We start from the raw sequence: 22,454 nt of genomic DNA on the forward strand, positions 1-22,454 counted from the left end.
CGTGTTCCGGTCGCATAAATACTAGCGACTCGGAATATATGCTTTTTAGGCAAAAATAAAGACGTCGTTAGTTTCATCGTTCAAACCGTTTCTAAATATAAACCTTTAAATTAAGACTCGCACAAATCACGACCACGGAATCTAAAGTTGGCAAACTTGGAATTCTTACTATTTCATCAGATCAGTCTTCCAATTGCCACACGTGTAGTGTTGAAAAGTACTTTATTTTTGTTTCAATAGTAATTGCTGAAAGTCGAGGTTTTAATTGATAAAATAAATTGATTATTTATCTTTACATCTACATATAAGTGAAACGTATATGGTTGGTTTTTATCATCAGATTTTTATCACCACGTTCAATATTAATTTTCCATATGGATTTTTTAAGTAGCCTGTTTTGAATGGGTGGTGCCCACTCGGGTGAACTAGATTTTATCAGAAGTAATAAATAGTTTCATTACACGTAATTTGCACCTACCGGTTTCTACCACATGTCTGAATACTTTATACTAGATGTATATGCTTATAGCTAATAAGTTTTAATAAAGTTACTTATTATTGAAAAAAGTGACCATTATACCCTATAAAGAATTATTATAGTTAATAATATTTTGTATGTGTGTCTTATGGTTAAAAATAGTACCTGTAGGTTTAATCAAGCAAGTAAAAGTTATGTGACGAAAGTCCGATTTTGGCATTTGTTCAATAAAATCAGGGAACTAGTACAAGTAGCTTAGCCAATAGATTTAAAATAGGCTAATACACTGAAAGCACACACTAACTTCGAATCATATGATATTACAAAATATACCAGGAGTCCAATCGATCAAAGGCGACCTTATCAATATCCTATCTCCGTTCTCTTACCTGATGGGTCGTCTTCTTTTTTTACACATGCAAATTAAATATACATTGAAGCGTTTGATTATTTTCATTTTCAACATCGGATTTAAAAACGATTTTCTAAATTCAATAGGCAAAATTATAACAATAAAAACATTTTATGATATTATTTTTTAACATGTAACCAACAAAATATGCTATTATTGGTTGAATTTATGTTGTACAATAATTTTATTGATAATATCTAAGTAGTAGCGAGATGTGAGTAAGGGCGCGGGGAAAGCGGAGAGCATGGGCTATACGGGAGGAGAGGGTCGCGCGTGCGTATGGCGGCCGCGCCCGTGTCGGCGAAGCGGCGTGTGGCGAAGCAGTCAGTAGTGCCGCGCGGCGCTGCGCTCCACCGCCTAACGCTACGCGCCGCATGCGTCTTCGCTCCGTGCCTCTCGAATTCTACTATGCGACTCGCGTGTTGCGCTTGCTCGTGTTGTGGTGCTTTATGATGGTACAGCATGAAAGTGCAAGATATGCGGACGTTCCGTGACCGACGCCCTGCTAGATTTGCCACCGCCACAAGTGGGCGGAGAGACGGGACGCTTTCTCGGCTGCTCAGGTGAGCGGCCTCTCGCATCTCACGTCGCTGGTTAAAGACGCTGCCATCTCGGGGTCGATAAAAAATGCCTTACAGATGGACATGACCTTTTACCGCCGATTAGGTATGGGTTGTGAAAGCTGCGTAGATTGCGTAGATTGTGCTACGCAACTTGATTATTACATATAGCTTGTAGTCGTCAATTTAGCATTTGTTGTTTTACAAGGTAATACTTTCATGATGTAATAACTCATACTATTTGATGAATGAATTTGTTACAAACATTTAAGTAAAATATATTTTACGAGCAGGCCTCTACAGAGTATCTCTTTCATGACCGTTTCTAAATCACTGTTTATGTCATCTAAGGAATTGTTAACGAATCTGTACCTATTTAAACATGCTTAATGGATAACATAATTATCTGGTTTGTAAATATAAACCGAATAAATAAAATGTTAATGGCCACAACCTTGCCGATTTTATGTATTATTAAGAAAACAGTGCGATAGTTTTATATTTAGTTTTATATCTCTGATATTAAAAAAGGCTTTCAAAATATTATTGATAAATAATATTATTGACACTACAAACTAGTCACCGTAACATATTGTAACAATTGAACAAGCTATTTAAGTTTGACAATCAATTTAAAATAACTATAAATAAAAACATTCATCAATAGTCTCAGACACGAGGCACGCGACGTGGTTTTTAGTTTTACCAAATCGAAGTCAGCCAGTAAATAAGGTTCATTCTTAGTAGGGAAATAAGTCATGACATTGCGCGTTTTCACTTTTTCGTCACGCAATATTGAGAACACAATGTTATCTTCCAGTCGATAAGCTCGAGCTGTCGTCATCAATCTCATGTCTTACACTATCATATATTATACACATGTATTTATATCTTTCATTCTAGCTTTAATTATATGTATACACTTAAAAAATATAGTTACTTAAATTACTTGTTTCGTCAAAAAATATTTTAAATAATAAATCAATTGAAACATACAATAAATTTTATAGAGAAGTGATTTAATATGAAAAATATATTTATGTAATATATATCGCTGTGGAATTTAAATATCTGACGTCTGAGATTCATGGAAAATTTATTTGCGGCTAGATTTTAAATTTATGCATCTTTCAGTGAGAATTATGTCATTCAACCTCTAACCTCCATTCCTGCTGCTAAATGTGAAGTAGATATAAATGTAACATTTCGCATATACGAGTACAGATACAATATTACGTCGTATATGACACTATTATGGTATATTCATTAAAATATCACAAGAATTACTTATATATTCAATCGTTATTTAATTTCATTAACAATACAATTAAGGTTACATGTTATTTGATCATTGCTCTACAAATGCTATTAAATGCGTATAACTCAAAAGGTTACTAGAGATCATTAACATAAATAAAGTACACGGATATACATATATGTGAATAAATTTTTCTTAAATTTGAGTAAAAACTATTTTAAATTACTCCGAAATAAATCTGTTAAACATCTTTATTGGAAACATTACTGATAATTATGTGAAATGCAGATCTCGTAATCTTAAAGGCGAAGAGAGTTTTCACAGCTTTTGACTGAAAATACAAAAGATGTGTTATTAACGTGTCAGTAAATGTCATTGGACGAAAGCTAAAACATGCCAAAGTTTCAATGTAATAAGTATGCAACGGCTAGACCTTGGCAGATATTTTTTGAACGTTCTTAAGCGGAAATTCATACGAGGACTGTTTGCATAATACTTTGCTTACTTAATAAGATTCTGGTTGTTACTTGCAGTACAATATTTTTTACCGTTTAGAAATGCCCTGAATTTTTTGAACCGGTCAAATGTCACGGAATTTATTAATTCGTTTTGGATTTTCTTTAATAATTTCGTCCGAAACATATTTATGAACCAGGAAATAAGAAAAGCTGTCGTAGGTAATGGCAGTGAATGTGATGGAGCGCGTTATGTTGATATGTAAGAAGATATTGGTGGCTGTCAGAGGCGCGGTCGCGACAATCTGTCGCCTAGTGGCAGTGCCAGCTATCTCATCCCAACTGAGTATGACTAAGCTGAAATAAATATGAATACCACTATTATTTAATGAAATATATGTATAGCGCATTGGGATTAGTAAAATTGTAGTTCAAAGGTTTGTTAATATAACTCATTTATTTACGCTTGAGGAAGAAAAATAATCTTGCTACAATAGTAAAAAAAAGTTTTTTTAAACGAACAATTTTTATAAACATGAATAATGTACCATGTGTAAATATGTATATATAGATTAATAATTCAAAATAATATTATTTCGACACAAAAAAGTTATTTCACGAAAATTAAAAAAGGAAACGATAAATAACTTAACGAATAAAAATATATATATAATATGTATTACATATTAGTAAATTTTTGAGTGAAAATCGATTATAAAAGCTAAAATAGTCCATAACCTAAGAAAATAAATTTAGTAGCGCGGGTACTGAAATAAAAATTTGTTTCAATAGGAATTTCCATCTGATAGGAACTCGTAGCTTGCGGGTGTTTTGTAGCGCTTGCTGGCATTGTATCGCGGCTAAAATTTATATGCTTAACTTCACTGTTCTATTTCTAATGAAAGCTATATTTACGTTTTATTTAAATAATAATAACATTTTTAACTTTGGTCTCTAATATACCTACTTTATTCGATTATATTATGATAATTATATTGTTACATAAATATAAAAGTAAGAGAGTAAAAATATAATTAATATATGCATAAATACATTTATTTCAATTGGTCCTATAGACAAATTATAATAATTTACGAAATGAAACGGTTATTTAACATTAAATATTAATTTTTCTTTATAAATAAAACATACCTTTTGAATAAACGCAACAAAGATTATTTAAAGCACTGACTTTTTTGTAATTTGTTGTGTTTATGTTTTATCGCATTACATTTATAATGTTTATGCACACTATGCTGTAAATTAATCTTCTAATTGTAAACGAATTACAATTTTCTTGAAACTCTAATGCAATTATATAACACTGGCCGTCGACTTAAACACGACAGCCTTATCGCAGCTCTAGTATCGACATAAATAGCCCGTCACGTCACTATCGTTGTATGTTGCAGTTCAAATATTATACTTACTTTAATTTTTTTAATGATATTTTATACCTATATTTCCATTTGTATTAGAGTAATGAGAACGAATGTTTAATTGAAATTCTGTTGAAACTGGCTAACGATATATTATTTTATATAGCAATATTTTTTTTACTTTTATTATATAGGTGGGTCAATGGCCTGATTATGATTAATCTTGAGTAGCTGGGCTTACATCCAATTTGAGTCAATAAAATACAAATGAAGATAAGATCAAGATTTTTTTTGTAACAGTTACGAATTTGGTGTTGTATGTGTGACCTTTCGTGCCTTGGAAACAATTTGTCCTGTTCCTGATTTCTCCCAGTCGCGTCAGATAACGGACTCGTCGGATTAAGAATGAGTAAAGAAATATTTAGTTTACTCGTGTTTCCGCATACACTCTAGTAAACATCTTCCGTGCTGAATTTATTAGCCGTCGTGGACGAAAATTCTGTTAGAAGATAACTTCATATTTACATGTGTAGTACTTACTTACATAGTTTTTTTTTATAATTTATATAAATTAGCTTATTTTATTTGCTCTAGAAAGACTTATAAATAAATAAATATATCATAACATATGCAAAGATAAAGTACGATCAAAAAATAATATATATACATATAATAAAACCTATAAATATTACGAAAAACATATTTTAAATTGTTCTCTAGAATAACATGCTGACCGTATTAAACTCATAATATACAATCGTGTTAAAGTATTACGTAATAATTTTAGTTTAGAAACGAAAATACTAAAACTAGAATACAAAATTATTTATAAATTCGGCAACATTATTGTAAAAACAGGAACTTTTCACAATTCTCTAGGGTCGAGTAAGTGATATTTATAGTATGTTAATTCCATAATAAAGAGCATACATACGACTTATAATGTCGTCACTATACCTAACCTCCGTTAAATAAATTACTAGGAATAACTATTATAATAACAGTTATCTATTATAATTTGCTATTACATATTTATTAAAAGGTACTTGAAACGTCATCTTTATGTGTCTGTTTTTTTTTTCATTTGTATATGTAGGTTATTCTAATATTATATATATTGTCTGAATAGAATAAAAATAATCATTGTTATATGGAATTTACAAATGAAATCAAAATATTTATTCAAGTACGCTGTCGAAAGCACTTTTGAATCGTCATGCTACATATTGTATTAAATGTAAAACAATCACCGGTTCGCAAAGCAGTACCTACCGAGACAAACCAGCAAGAAACTCAGTACTTACTTGCTAAAGCATATTCCACCATTTAAATTGCAAAGTTTATGACAATCAAGAAAAATTAAACTTGTATATTGTAGTATCCTGCCACGAAATCAACAAATGCTTCAGGTTTTTTGTCAAACTTGTGTTACGTATGCCTCAATAGACTTAAAATATGAATACTGAAAATAAATAAATATGAAGTAGTGTAAATTATAGTTAGTATATATATATATATATATATATATATATATACACTAAAAATATTTGTATACATTTTCAATGGAAATACATAACATACAGTGTAAAATAACAACATTGCTGACGCATAAATTACTAATAATGTCACGTGACATTTGACTTTATACTACTTATTATTTTATATTTATTTCTGAGGTGAAGATTTCTTTCTTGTCTGTACGGCAAAGTTAGGTACCACCTACTCACCAGATATTCTACTTCCGAACAGCAATATTTAGTATTGTTGAGTTGTGGTTTGAAGTTTGACTGATATGGTGCAAGCATAGGCACAAGGGCATAAAATCTTACCAAGGTTGGTGGGGCATTGGCGATATAACATCCTGTTTATTTTTTATTGGCGATGATAACTATTTATCATCAGATGGCTCCTTCGGCTATTCGCATACCTGTATATTATATAGAACGGAAACTTAAGGAAGGAACTTATACTAACAATATGACATTTTAAAGTATTTTTTAATATTATTCACTCTAAGGCAGTTTCGCTGTCTGTGCTATGTTTTTACAACGATCAAAATAAAATGTAAATAAATACACAACATTATTTATTATAATTACGAAAGAAAATATGACAAAACATACATTAAGATTTAGTTCAAACTTACATAGTGAGTTATTTAATTACTGTCACTAAAAATAAAAATCAAAAATGATTTTATTAGTATCTATATGGCACACAGCGTATCCGAAAGATTAAAGAAAAATCTCAGTCAAAATAATTTTCGCTAATAGCTGTTACTTCGTTTAATTTCGTATCAGCCATTTCAGAGATTGAAACACGTGATCAGAATATTAAAAGGAGAGGAAATCTGATATGAATAATGACAAATACTAATATTAATATTATAAAACCTTTCAGCGATTTGTTGTAAACATAAATATTTGATAAAAAAAGACATTTAGTTTGGTGAAACAAATAAACTATGAGATGACTAATGACATACTTAGTTGAAGTTAGAAATAGACATAGATTGAATAAAAAAAAAGTTCTTCATAAAATTATTGAGAAAATTATTAAGAGCCTTTGGAAATAATTAAGATTGCTGGCATTGATTTAATATGTGGATATCAGAAAGGGCTTACTTTATTCGTTAAAAGTAAGAATAAAGTAAGGTCTGAAAAAATTAACTTAATGTAAACTGGTTGAATCCCATTAGTGATTTATATTACCAAAAACACTACTTTACTAAGTAGGTATCTTTATTTACATAAGAATTACATAATACACAAACATGAAATCCTTAAATATATATGTACAAATGTGAATTAAAAGTAGTTACTGTATAAATCATGACCGCGTGGAATGGTGGCAAGAATGCTAGCAGTATTTCCCCGTCCAATCGCAATTCCGATCCTCTGAGCAAAAAATGAGCCAGCCCTCCTATTTAATATTTACAATAATAAATATAAATCCGTCCTACTATACTTATTACATATTCATTAAAAGCATCATTTTTTATAAAGGCGGCTGATGCTACAGGATAATAATGATATGTATTTTAAGTTAGAGTTTTTTCACTTGTCGTTTGAAATCATTTTCGTACAGTGCATTCATAAATGGTCCATTCATTCGTCAAAACGTTCTTGCGCCCGAAGGTGATCTGTATTTTTTTTAACTTTTAATGGTAAAGTTGAGAGCATTTTAAGTTGTTTTTTACAAGCATGTTTTTAATTTTTCTCTGTAATAGACATGAATGATTTTAATTGTTGGTTATTCATATTTATTTATTTTGAGTTCATATCCCAAAGAATATAAAAATAAAAAAAGACACAAACATACATCGTGAAAACAATAAAGCTTAGGTAAGGAGATGGTAACTGCCAACAAATCTAATATTGCTTTCTGATAAAAACTTAAATTTACTTTGTAGTGGATGATTTAAAAGTTGATAAATGGTTAAAGTTTTACTCGAATTGTTATTTATTCACTTACCCTAGACTATTGGTGACTATCTCTGTAGTAAATTCGATAAGTCACAGTTTGCTACATAACCAAGACTTATTTTGTTTTAATATATTATCTTCTTTATCTTTTCATAGTTTAAAAAAAGTCACTTATCGCGGTATGTCCATATGTATGCTTAGATCTTTAAAATTACACAACTAATTCGGATGCGGTTTTTTTAATAGAGTGATTCGTGAGGGGGGTTTTTGTATATAATACATAGATAATATAATTAAAAAACACTAATAATATTAGAAGTTTCTAATGAGATGTCGTAAATTATTTCTTTTTTTTTTTCGATTACATTGCAAACGAATAATTTCAAATATATGACAGATTTAAAAAGCAGAGCCACTGTGGTATTTTATTTTATTTTTATTTATTTAGTATCAGCATTGCAGCCGTGTGAAGCCGGGCAGAAATTGAATATCGAAAATGTAATAGATTTTCCTACGTTATTATGAACATTGAGAAGTTAGATGTATTTAATTCATAAAATGTAAAATGATAAGCATTTTTACGTCTATTTCCATATATTCCATTTATCCAGTAGCTAAATGTCATCGCGACACCTCTATGGGCTATGCTGATATTTTTATTTAAAATATAAATGTTAGTCGTATTACTTTCGTGACTTGTAATCGGGCCTCGGAGTAGACTTTCGTAATGCCAACTCTGATATACTGTTCACGGAAACAATGACAGTTGACAATCAAGGTTATTCGGTTGCAGTCAGTTATACAATACTTCTTATTTAATTTTCTTGCAAGGTGTCAAGTATTTAAATGTTGAATAAGATATACTATGTTAATACAAGGTTTATATATATATTATACAGGGTTATTGGTAATTCGACATAAACGTATAACGATATTATATCGATATTTTTCTGATTTTTTTCCACAAGTTTTGCGAATTTAAGTTTTTTTCGAACATGCATTTCCACCAGCGTTCTTTTTGATATATTTTTTTCGGTTGCTATGGAATAAGTTACTAGTTTTTGAAAAGCTAAAAAAACGGTCATATTTTTAAAATAATCTGCAATATATATATTACTAGTTGAATATATTTATATAATATGTAATAAAACAGATTCAAAAAAATTTTAACGACGCGTAAATAACTTGTAAAAAATATAAAAAGAACAACTTTAATATAAGTGTATCGGTGACTATCAACTTCCAATTTAAAATATATTTTTAAAAATTTTCCGTGGTTGACATTTTTATCGATACAATACGAAAATATTATATTTTAAATATTGTCTGTCTGAAATACGAAATACGTATCATAAAATGATTACTCCCAGCGGATATGTAATACTGATGTACTTTTAAATTGGGAAGAAATAAATCTAGATAACTTGAAACCTCTAGCTAATAATCATAGTTTACATAAAATTATACTTGTATATTTTAGATACTTTCGAGGAGTAAAAATTTACAGCGAATCCTCAACATCCCCGAGGATAAAGGCGTGGATATAGCATCACACATCACACACATCTAGGTAGTTTAATTTCATACAAACACCGATCTACTTGATAAACGCGACATACGTACATCTACGTTATACTTTATCGAAATCGAGTTCAGACAAAATACATTGACTTGTGTCATGAAGCTAAGCGTCGCGAAAAAATTGAAGCATGAGTAAGCGGCAATATCCGTACAGTTGATTAGATAAAAGAAGTAATATTGTAATGGAAATAACAAATTGGTTTGTGAAGTAATAAATTGTTGCAGCTAGGGTGGAGTCGCAAGTGGCACAAGCGAGTGGCAGGGTGTGGTGATGGAGTTGGTAATACTGAAAGCAAGAGCCCAGCTGAATCGTCTCGTGTCGGGTGAGCGGCGCGCGAGCGCGAGCAAGGACCAGGAGGCGCGCGCGGGCGGCGGCGGTGGCGCGCGGGCGGCGGTGCGCGAGCGCAGCATGGCGCCCGCCCCCCCCGCGCCGGCGACCGCCGCGCCCTGGCTCAACGCCACGCTAGCATACAACCTTTCGCGCATCAACTCAACCTTCGATACCGACTACGAGCTTCTTAATGCTAGTTCTACTGATGAACACGACAATCATTGGTTCTGCGCCAAATGGACCAGCGCTCAGCAAGATCTTTTTCAGGTGACTTAACTGTTCGATATATAGATGCAATTATATAAAAAAAAATAATAAGTAACGAATGCTCGTGTAATTAATAAAGCATAATTAAAAACTAAAGCGTAAGAAATAAGTAGAATAAAAATGTACTTTAAAATATGGAGCAAACATCTATCTCATCTTATTAATCTTCATAAACCTTCTTAGCCGAGAATTTAACCATATTCAAAAATAAACATGGTTAAACATACCAATTCAATAAAGTCTAATAATTAAAAATTTCACTGTACGTAGGCCGCAAACCTCTGCTTCGCGATTGCATTCCTGGCGCCGAAAAGTTTCAAGCAGAGTATTTTAGTGCTGCGGGCGCTGGCCGCGGCGGGCGCGGTGCTGATGGGCATGTGGGCGGGCGCCGAGGTGTGTGCACCCGACGTGCTAGCGTGGAGCCTCGCGCTCGTCCTCGTCAATTCTATACACACAGTTTTTTTAATTATAAGGTTGGTTCTTATCTTTGTATATAATAAGTTTTGAATGGACTGAAGATTTAGATTTCTATCACACTATTTTTTAATTAAATGATTAGTTTCATTCAACCGAAATATTATTAATCACGTTAGACTAAAACAGATATAGTTTAATGTATACATATTATGTCGAATATAAATCAACTAGATAATAGATTTTTGATATTTTAGCTTATAAACTATAGTCATCTATATAGAAATATTAGATTAAAATTAGTTAATATGACTAGTGGTCTCTGATAGTTCTCTACAATGTGCTATGTTCTATTAGTATTAACACACTTAAAATAGAAACACAAATAGCATAATATAGACATCAACTAAATAGTAATAATACTTAGTTTCGTGATTTTTTTTAAGCTACATTTCCTCAGGTTTCTTCCACCGGCGTTGTCATTAGAGCTGACTGATTTGTACCTGAAACTATTCAAGCCTCTGAAAGTGAATAAGAAGCACTTTCAGGAGCTAACTCGAGAAGCGAGGGTCGTGAGACTAGAGCCGGGTGAGGCGTACGCGGTCGAAGAAGTCACGCCGGCAGACGAACGATTGTCAATATTATTGAAGGGAAAGTACGTACTAGTTCATGGTTGCGAAGATATACTCCGTGGTTTGATTTCTATTACTGATAACAGATCAGTTATTCGTTATGTAGGTACGTGTATCGATGATCCGCCATATATAGAATGGTCCGTAAAATTAAGACTTCAATTAAATTAAAATATTAAAAAGAAATCATTATTTACAATAGGAAATAAATTACGCTTGATAATATTATTTATTTTACACATGTTTATTCAACGCGGAATTATATTAAAAAAAAATTAATTATCGTTTTCTATTCACTATTAGACAAGGAAAGATAAAGTAAGTTGAATGTATCATATTAATTAAACTGAAATTAATATTAACAGCACATTTAGAGTAGATTTTAACTTTAGTAGTGTATAGTTATTATACGATAATATGTAGTAATAACATTTATAGTTAATCGTAAACTGGCATCGTATAGTTTTGGGCTTGGTCAATGTCGGTAATGTTACGTAGGTGAGACCCGGCCATTCATTTCCCCTGCCTCACCATTATGGAATAACGTCATTAAGTACTAAGTGGTCTGCCATCACTTTAGAAATGTATTCATGTAGGTACTTGAAAGTTATCACGATACTGTAAATACTTTTCTACATATAGGTGCTCTGAGTTAAAATGCTAAATCTATACCGATGTATTGTTTTTAAAATAAAAAAAAAACATATATTTATAGTATTGATAACGAATAATAGTTCGCAACATTATATTTATAAGTGTCGTTCACGGTTGAAAGAGCTGGCGTTAGTATTACCGTAGTATTATATAATATATAAAATTTATAGGGATGATACGGAACGTATTATTTACGGTATAATTTTATGCAATATAAAAAGATCACGTAATAGTATTTAAAATGGTTTGAATTATAAAGAACAATTATGTAAAGTTTGCGATGAGATGTAGCGCGCTGCATTTTGCTGCACGTTAGTTGTAATAGGCAAAGCAAGCAATTTCCTTCGCCCACGCAACTTGAGCCGCGGACCCGCGGTCAGAATCCATTTCGCTGTGAGTTCGTTCTGCGCTGTCTTGAATCTTGATGCCCAATACTCACTCATGCTTGTCTGCTATCTACTATTTTTAATGTTCTGAGTATTACATTTGTTACATGCAATTATTGATTCAATGTATGCTTTCTCTAATTTATTCAAAAAGTGCATATATTACAACTAATATATGTACGTTCGAAATAAAGTTATTATAAAACTAGTTTATACAACGTTGATTAGAAATCACAGTAAAAGTTTTAAAATGTCAATATATCTCTCCATTTGTATGCTAATCATAAAAATGATTAAACAAATTACGAGTTTTCAGGAATTATTTCATAGCCCCAAATAACAACTAGGAAAACAATATTGTTTTTTAATGTATTCCAAAAGAATTAAACAATCTTAATTAATTCGTATGTATTATATTATACAAAAATGTATAATTTAAAGTTGCGTCATGATTATTCCCATGGAAACAAAACTTTGAACGAAAGCTTTAATTCGATAAAATAATAAAATCGAATCTTTTACATGCGAGTTCGTAGCAAGCGAGTCTACGTAATGTAAGCTAATTGCTACAAAAGCTACAAACATAGAATGATACTATTAACTGCGGCTGTACAATTTGACTGCTCATTAAAATAATTACGAATATAATGTTAGTGTTTCAATATAAATGTATATATTTTTTATTTTATAAGGATGCGAGTGAGTTGCGATGAAACGCATCTTCATTATATACAGCCTTACCAGTTCGTCGACTCGCCCGAGTGGGAAGCGAACCGTGAACAGTCTGACGACGTCTTCCAGGTAAGCAAAGGATTATTACGTTGCTTTTTTAATATTAAATAAAATACACGTAGTACTCTTCTAATTAATGCTAGCTAAAAGGCTTTTTCTTTGCGTTTCAATTATTTTTGTATCAAATTAACGAAAAAGGAGTTTATTGAATAGATAATACCTAATTTAATGTTTTTCCATAAATCATAGAGGATTTATCAGACAACTTTTATTTATTTATCTAATTATCTGCAACAAAAGAGTTTGTATATGATGTTATATTATGAAAAACCTTAAAGATATCCATACCTTTTAAATATGTACTTCTCTATTACCTTGCGTATATGTTATTTCTATCATGTTATTGTTATTTCTAAATAAACAATGAGCTCACATGACGTTACTATTAATTATAACAGTTTTATACATCTTTTGGCAAGGGTCAGTTGTACGGATTACGTGCGTTTGAAAAACTATTTCATGATGATGGGAACGATAACTTTACCGAAATATGATGCGCATGAATTTTAAATGATAAAATGAAACCGGATGATGGTGATAATGATAACAAATGTGATCTATACATATCAATGACTTATTAAGTGGCAGTTACAGATAGTTGCTAACACGATTTTCATACAAACAGGATTATAATAGGATTAGGTTATCTGACATGTACTATTATTTCATTATTAAATTTGATACTACGTCAATTCTGTTACAAGCTAAGTTTTATTATTTCAAACAAATTCGAAATAAATATTTAAATGTAACAAGAATATAAACACTAGACTAAGCGTATTAGGGGTGTATTGTAAAAAATGACATCATAAATAATATATAAAAGATAATGGTTTATATATTTTGTTCGAAAATAAAGTTATGTGTTTGAATTAAGTATGAAAAAAAGTAATGCAAAATAATATTAAAGACATTAGCGTTACACAGGGGAAGTAATATCAAGCGTCATTGTGATTCTGTGCACGATTAACTTAAATAATTCAAGTAGAGATATGAATAATGAATGAGGGCTGAGCCTGACGATTTGTCAAAATAAATAGTTGAAAATAACAAGTTGAGGTGAAAATCTATTTTATTATGTATATTTTCTTTTGGTTTCGTCTACTATCATTCTTTTTTTCTGTTAATAAAGTCTTGATTATAACCCAAAAATATATCTTCAAATGTATATAATTGAGATAACAAACAACAACAATAACAACAACAGCCTGTAAATTCCCTACTGCTAAGGCTACCTCTCCTTTTGAGGAGAAGGTTTGGAACATATACTATGTTCAACTCAAGTTACTGATAGAAAGGATTGAGGAGAAATTGAAATTTGGAATATGTTTTTATTTTCATTTTACGCCAATACCTACCTAATAATTATGAAATCGCCCTTTATTGCCAGTTTGGGGTTGGTTAATGTACATTCGACCCATAATTTAAAATTTAGATCAATATCATGAAAAAACATGTAAGTGATACCACACCTATGAATTTTTTTTCTTTGAAATCGCTGTTTATAACGTGGCATATTCAATTAAGAATGGTTTTTCGAGTGTGAGTTAAATTATTGTTTCGTCGTACAATTACCAGACAAAACTTCTTTCTTTCTGTTCTTATAATGAGTTTTGATAACTTTTAGATACTTCTTGGTAAATGTGCATTAACAATAACAATAGCTATTTCATCTAATTTAATATAATAAGTACTTTTCGTAAAATTAATTGGTAAATATTTTCTGTATCGAAAATGTACAATACTTTCATTCGGAAAAAGGAACCCGTTAATTTCCTACTGGGTGAATGCTTCAGTTCTTTTTGAAAATTCTGCCAAGCAGTTCCAATAAGGGGTTGTAATTTTGCTACGTTAGTTTCCAAATATCAAGCAAACAAATTGTTAGAGTAGCGCTTGCTGTCATATCGTATATGCAGGATTAATGCAAATAAAGAAAAATATTGGGCCATTTTTCTTAAAGGAGAAAGTTTATGTATCGTGCAGGTGACAGTGGTCGCGGAGGAGGTATCCACGTGCGTGTGCTGGTCGCGCATGCGCCTCGAGCGCGTGCTGCGTCATCGCCCTGCCCTCAAGGTCGTACTCGACTGTCTCATAGGTTAGTCCACTTTTCGTTATCCTACATGCTCCTCTTCTTAAGCTTTAAGGAACCACGCATATTAAAAAGAAAAGTATTGCGTTTGAAGTCCAGTATTATTACCATAAATATGTACATACGAAGTTAAATTAATTTAAAGCTGATTCTGATACAACAATACGATTTCTTACATTTAAAAATGCACAACAATAATTTACAAATATTTTTGCTTTTAACGTAATGACATATTTAATTGTGTAGAAAGATGAAGACTATTAAATTATGAAATAAAAACCAGTGGATAAAATTTCGCTTTTCATTGGGCTTGTGCTCAATAGGGACCTCCCTGTCCCTATATACATATATGTATACAGACACGAGACAGTTTTTTAGTCAGTTAGTCAAGTTTTTCTCTTTATTTGCATCATTTTAAGGCAAAGATATCACGCACAAGCTGTATTCAGTCAGTGAAGGACTGGGTGCAGGAGTGGGTACCGAAGCCGAGGGCTTACCGCCGCACCTCACGCGCTCGGCCAGCGTCGATGCTGTTCATGAAGGAGCGCGCGGTCGCTTGCGAAGTCTTGCGTGGAGAGCAAGGTCTACTTCTACAAAAGGTAATGGAAAAACAGTGTAAATAAGCTTGACTGCATCCCCTAGAAGAATATTTACAAAATATTGAATAAAAATGCTTTCGATATATAAATAAGACCTTTATGTTTGATTTATAAAAAAACTCTCCGAATAATATATACGTTACAGGGTCTTCATACTGGCAGCCGGTTGTTGCACGCCAGTTTCTTCGGCATTCACCATTTAGCCGCAGCGTGATTCCTCCACCTCGATTATTAACACAAGCGTCCTCGGCGAGTCTGCAGCCGCCAGTACGTCGCCGTAGTCCGCCACGCCGCACCGCTTCGTTCCGACGTAGTCGCGAGGTTAAGTTCGCGGAGAGTCCTTCGGAGCCGGCCGTGTGACGCGGGCCGCGGCCCCAGCCCGAGCTGGTGCCGCTGGTCGCGCCCGCCTCCATCTCCCCCACCTCACCCCACTTCCCCTGACCCGAACGTGAGCGAACGATACCACACACGACAGACTTTTAGCATCGATTCATTTTGCCACCGTACGTGATCACAAGACACTGCGGGGGCTAGGTGCTGGTATATAGAAAATAAAATGAGCTTCCCCATAGACTACGTGACAAGATTCGTTCGCTCAAATCGCGCTTTCGATGTGAAACACTCAGTGCTCACAAATCAGGAAGTGACCAGTGCAATATTGTGGATAAGCATCGGACTGTATACAGATTGTGCGAAAACAGTGTTTATAAAACTTAAAATGTAATTATTGTGTGAAAAGTAGACTATCTAGTTAGAAGTAAATGTATTTTTATTGTATTCATTTTACCGCTCATCTCCCTTGACGTTTGATTGCTTCGAGGTTATTCGTGATATATAATGAATGGTAATTTTGACTACGAAGCTGATTTTTAAATTGACATGAACTCCAATTGTAAAAATTATCTCGGCTAGAAATGAACGGTAATCACTCGGCTAGATATAACGAATAACATTTTTATATACTTTTATTCACGTGTAAAAATAATTATGTGTATTTTTGTTTCGTTTATTTTTTCGAAAGAGATCGATAGAAAATAACAAGATATCCTTTAATTATAAATACACATCAATTTATTTGTCCATATAATTATATTTCTTTTTAATCGATTACGTTTATTTAGTAAAGTCAAAATAGAGCTATTGTTATTAAGTCCATAACACAATATGTGACTATTTAGAGAGAGATTTTATAATTATGTTGTACAGAATAAAAAGTACCTAAGTAAGTATTTTTTGTTATCCAAAGGGCGCTTCCATTATTATGGTCTCAAAAAAATATTGCATATATATAGCAAAGACAATGATATCAGTTGAACCTATATTATTACTACGAGTCTTCTCATACTTTTTTAAGTATTGAAACCTGATTCAATATTTAAAAATCAATGTGATTATATTGATAATCACAATTTTTAAATATTGAATATAATCATTTTTATAAGAATCCGAAATATGGTCCGAATGTAATTGCAGAAAAAATTACTATTTTAAAAAATAAATAACAATATCCTACGCATAAAAAATGTCCTTTGGATTCATTTGTACTATTATTTGTAGTATATGTGTAATAGTTAGTTAAAATATTAAAATAAAGCAGTGAGCGATAAAAGTAAATTTTCATAATCTACTGGGACTGAAATGCTCACTAATGAAGAAAATGAAATTATACATTTTTGTAAACTGTAGGCATTTTTCGGTTAATAACATAAATCATTTTGAATGACAATGTCCACGTATATAATTATTGATTATAATCAGACCATTACAAATCTACTAGAAGGTGCTTCAATAAGCTTCTAGCGTGAAAAATAATGAACTTACTCTTATATTAAATTAGATATTTAGTTACTTAACAGTGATTTAAGAATAACGTTGCCTTGTAAGTTCATTATTTAATTATTTATTAGTAATTTTGCTTTCATTTAGGGCTTGATCTGGCATTGTCGTTCAATAAACACTTTAAAGCTAAAAGTAATGATTCACTTCGGTATCTTAATTTTATTGCATATTTAAAACATTAAAACAAACATTCTTCCGCGGTATAAACTTCCATTCGACGTTCTATACTTTAATATTTTTGATTTATAGTTTTGACGTACCGTTTACAACGAAAAAAAAAAGTATATTTTAATCTTGTAACTCTATGTTAACCTAATACTAATAGTAGGTAAAATAAATTAAAATCAGACTGAGCTGTTTTTAAAAGGGTTTAAATAAACAAAAACAGTCGCTAAATAAGTACTAAGTGTTGATTACGGACTTGTAATAATATTTTTCTGGGTGTTATATAGATAGACTCATTTCATAAAGATTCGTTTCTGTTCGCCCTAATAAAGATAAACGATCCGAGTCTTTATGGAAAAAAATTAAAAGTTTTATAGCTAATAAACTGAAATTTATGAAACCTGAATATATAAAAGGTAAATCGTGTTAACTGCGTGAGAATTCAAATAATAATAATAATGAAAAAAAGCACTATTGAAACAATATTCAAGCTATTATCTGAAATGCACATTTCAATACGTATCTATATCACAATCATGGAACAGTCGAGTTCGTTTTAAATTTAAACAGTCGTGCTTTTAATAAATGTTCACTTTACACATTGTTGTCACACTCGGTGGATTTCACGTTGTTAGCTCTTGTAATTAGATGTCACTTCACATCTAAATAATAATATATCACGTCAGTGTTTAGTTGTTGTTGTTGCTTCGTGACTGTACGGTGTCAGACTAGGTGAAAAAGTAGTGTTCATATTTATTCTGTATAAGCCTTGTCGAATAACACTTCGATATTCAATATGTAAAACTGACTCCGTTTAATAAGGACATAACAAATTTTTCGCTATAAACGTAGTTAACATCTAAGCGTCCCTAAAAGCTCATTAGGTTCTGTCCTTATTTATCGGTGTCCTTTGCAAATACATATCGTTCTACGTCTTCTCTTATCTCGTTAGTTACTTGTCTAATAATGTATCAGAAACACTATATACAATGTACAATGCAGCCAAATTCATCGTTAGACCAGGATAGACATCGCTGTAATCTACTCGTAGATTATTAACTTTAGGTTCATTGTCAGTTCCACTGATGTTAAAACAAAATGAGAGGAGTGTTGTATTGTGATACAATCAAAGTTATTTATGCGTAAATTGTAAACGATGTTATTGGCTTCTAAATTATATAACGCTGAATTCGCAATGTTTTCAATGTTATATTCATTTATATTATTACAAAAACGTAGGCCTTGCTTTTATGATGTATTAAATGACATTGGAAAAGGCTAGTGAAATTTTGATAACTTACACATCTAGAATTGAAAATAAAATTGATAAGATTTAAAATGCGAACCATTTACACGTTTTCTTTACAAATCGTAATGATATTTACAAAAAAAAACATCTAAAATTATACGTTTCTCTTGAGTTTTTAAATTTTTCTTTGCCTAAATGAATGTGTTGCAATTATTAATTTAGGCTTTTGAGTAAAACTAAGTATATGATTAGGAAGATGTCAAAGTATAAGTGACTGCTAATTTAATTTAATTTTAAATTTAATATATTCTATGATGATCTTATTCCGTATAGACCCTCATGACGCGTCGCTATGTATGCTAATTGTCGAACATTGTCTAATAAAGATCTTTAACTACAATTATAGTCACAAAAATGTTTAATATAATTAAGTTTAAGAAAATGTTTATGTAAAAAGAAAATTTATATTTCAAAATTGCAAAATAATAAAATATTATTTAAAAAACGTCTTCCACTATTGTTGTCATATTCAGTCGTAAATATTTCAGATGCGTTGTGATTAAAATTATATAATTGACTACTTCCAATGAAATTAAGATAATATGGCAGATTTTTAGAGCTATAATTATTGTTTTAAATACAATATAACATTTATTCCGCTACAAGTAAGAAAGATCCCGTTACTATGATGTTTATCAAAAAATGCAATTCCATGGTAACAAACGATTTTGTATTATTTTAGAATAATCTAAAATACCGTTTACGATCATTCTTGTCACTTATTTTATTTGTTCCTAGTAATCCTTATTATTGTTATGCTATTAATTATATATGTATAAATATTTTATATAGAATAGTAACACAATGCTTTCTTTAACTATGAAACCTTAGTATTTGTTGTATAAACATTTAGTCTTCCTTCAATTTACAATCTCATCCTAAACATCGAAATAGAATGCTTGTTAATGAAAATGTGTTACTTTATATTATAACCGAGATTCGATTAGCATTATTTGTAACAAAGTAATATTTAATTAGTTGTTTTTAAACTAAATGAAAATGTAAAATTGTATATTCTTCATTACATAGATAGATATGTGTTATAGACAGTTATGATGTGATAAATATCAGCGTATTCATAGACTACAGCGTAGCGAAGCAATGCGGGTGTTTAGGTCCATTGTTTTATTTCATACGTACTAAGTATACTCGTTACGTTTTCATAGTTAGCTGAAATGAAATTTATACGATAATGATTTAGTATCCGTGCTTACTGTTTTTATGTTATTCTATAATGCATATTGATCTGCATCCGTATCTTGGTACGCCCGTACCCAGGCTGTCGTACATATTAACCAGAAGACAATGTTTACTATAGCAGATAATGGCAGAGCGCCTCTGTGATACACATTAGCACTAGAATAGAAGACGTCGTTTTAAATTATTGTGTACTAGCAAACTGAAGTTATTCTTACTATTATGGGTTGCCCCGCGTCTCGTGCATAACATTACCGTTATCAATTATATATTATTGTATTTATTCACTTTATTAACATGTTTATTATGTCTTTAATAAAAACAATTGCTTATTATGTATATTATTTCATCTTCCTATAATCCATTAAAAATTCATTTTTTTTTTAAATTTAAGCACCATCATTGGCCTACTGATTGAATTAATTTACTTTTAAAAATAAAAGACGTTTGTTTGGAAGTTAGTAATACTTATATTTCCAAGCCTAAGACTGGAAGAAGGTGAAGCTGTTGTTTCTTCGGGACACATTGGATTATGAACAAGAAATAGAAAGTGAGATACAGATAAAAAATGTTCTCATGCCTATATCGCAACATCATATAATTAAATACTCTGATTGTAATCACTTAGTTTTCAGATTAGATTCTGGATGGCTAGTGAGGTCAATCGCTGTTTGTCATGTTCAATTCAATTCAATTCAATTCTTAGTTTAATGGCTTTTAGTTGTGCCGGCAGGGCACAGATTATTTCGCCAATGTCACGTAGGATGGAGAAGACACGAATGAGATTGATCGGTGCGGTTGAGACACTAAACTCAATTGAACTTTAAAGTCAAGAATAGTAGTATTAATTTCCTTGTTAATCCTTAACCTAGAACAACACAAACATTAAGAGTTAATAATAGGATAATTAAAAAAAAAAATGTTGTTAGTATTCTAAACTACATATGTAATAAAATATGAAAAATTGGACTATTCACAACTTAATTTTATTTAATTTGATATATTTACATAAGATTGAACAAAATGGACTAAACATAAACGTCAACAAACATTCAACATTTATAGGGCGAGGGACTTTAGGAGGGAGGATGTCATAAATGGGACGAAGAAGTTTAGGGCAAAGGAACGGGATATGGGTTGCAGAGCCTTCGTCAAGGCCACATTCACACAGCGGTTTGTCATGTTATAAAAAAAACAAAGAATGTTAACTGTCAAGAGATACATGACGGATCAGGGTGTCACGGCCTAAAAAAAAACAATATACGATAATCCAGCTAACGATTTGTTGTATTATTTCGTGAATGTGTATGACGAAGATGGAGGAACCAGAACCAAACAATCTTGCCGGCTCCCCGTCATATATTATAAATCGATAAAAAATTGTGTATTACAAAAATATACATTTATTCGGCCTCTGGAGAAGAACGTAGATATGTAACTATAGACTTTGTGTGAAATTTACAAATTAAAATATTAAAAAACATAATAAATATATCAAAGAAAGGGATAGTTCAAATAACAGAAGGTACATAGGTACTTAATTTTACTTTGTTGTGTGAGAAATAGGTGCTGGTTGTTGCGGTGCTCTAAGCCAAACGAAACAAAATCCATGTCTCCAGAATCCGACACTTGTATTCTACGTTATACATATATTATAAAATTATATGTACCAACAACTACAAACTCTAAATATAATATACATAAAACTCATTTATGCGCATATGTTTAATATATACATAATGCAAATGTTATGCCGCACAAGTATTCTGATAAACATTTTATTTTTACCTCATATTACCTTATATTGCATATTATTAGAGTATTATTATACTATAAGAGTTACTTACCATTGGCTCCATGTTAATGAATGAATCACATAACAATAATAAATACAACTTGTTACGCCATTTGTGAAGTGATATAGAAGAATCAGGTCGTAAATTCTTATTTTAATACAATACAAAATAACTAAAAGTTATCATTTAATATAATTAAAATAGAAATACCGGTTTTGTAGTTTTTATTCTTATTATTTAAATATGTTTATAATAGGTCCATATATTATGACGTATGTCATCCATAACCAATGATATTCTAATAAACAGATATGTTATATCCATACTAAACAACAGATTGAGTGTGCCGCGCCGGGGACCGTTTATTTTACATTTCGTTGCAAGTAAAGAGGATAGCTTGATTAAAAACAATAAGTAAAAGGGATAACTAGATGTT

The 22,454-nt window shown here is 31.2% G+C and overlaps 1 protein-coding gene across 4 annotated transcripts; it reads left to right on the forward strand.

The window, feature by feature from the left end:
* The first annotated feature begins 1,211 nt into the window (after positions 1-1,211).
* LOC124530317 (blood vessel epicardial substance-like) lies at positions 1,212-20,903 on the forward strand. 4 transcript variants are annotated; one of them, XM_047104433.1, is made up of 9 exons: positions 1,212-1,453; positions 9,774-10,146; positions 10,417-10,619; positions 11,021-11,215; positions 11,496-11,510; positions 12,925-13,033; positions 15,008-15,119; positions 15,533-15,712; positions 15,858-20,903. In XM_047104433.1, exons 2-9 carry the CDS (start codon positions 9,820-9,822, stop codon positions 16,070-16,072), a joined length of 1,356 nt encoding a protein of 451 aa, XP_046960389.1. In that variant the 5' UTR covers positions 1,212-1,453; positions 9,774-9,819; the 3' UTR covers positions 16,073-20,903. The 4 variants fall into 4 exon arrangements, with proteins under 4 accessions (XP_046960389.1, XP_046960391.1, XP_046960392.1 ...); XM_047104435.1 differs by having other exon boundaries at positions 9,778-10,146; XM_047104434.1 differs by lacking the exon at positions 1,212-1,453 and adding an exon at positions 1,478-1,556.
* The last annotated feature ends 1,551 nt before the right edge of the window (positions 20,904-22,454 follow it).

The sequence above is a fragment of the Vanessa cardui genome, chromosome 6 (genome assembly GCF_905220365.1).
Source record: "Vanessa cardui chromosome 6, ilVanCard2.1, whole genome shotgun sequence".
NCBI classification, from domain to species: Eukaryota; Metazoa; Arthropoda; class Insecta; order Lepidoptera; family Nymphalidae; genus Vanessa; species Vanessa cardui.

Bases quoted from the DNA above. Each gene is read 5' to 3' on its own strand.
- LOC124530317 (XM_047104433.1), top strand. From the start codon at position 9,820: ATGGAGTTGGTAATACTGAAAGCAAGAGCCCAGCTGAATCGTCTCGTG. The intron at 10,620-11,020 runs GTTGGTTCTTAT...ACATTTCCTCAG, and splicing joins ACAGTTTTTTTAATTATAAG to GTTTCTTCCACCGGCGTTGT. The intron at 15,120-15,532 runs GTTAGTCCACTT...CATCATTTTAAG, and splicing joins CGTACTCGACTGTCTCATAG to GCAAAGATATCACGCACAAG.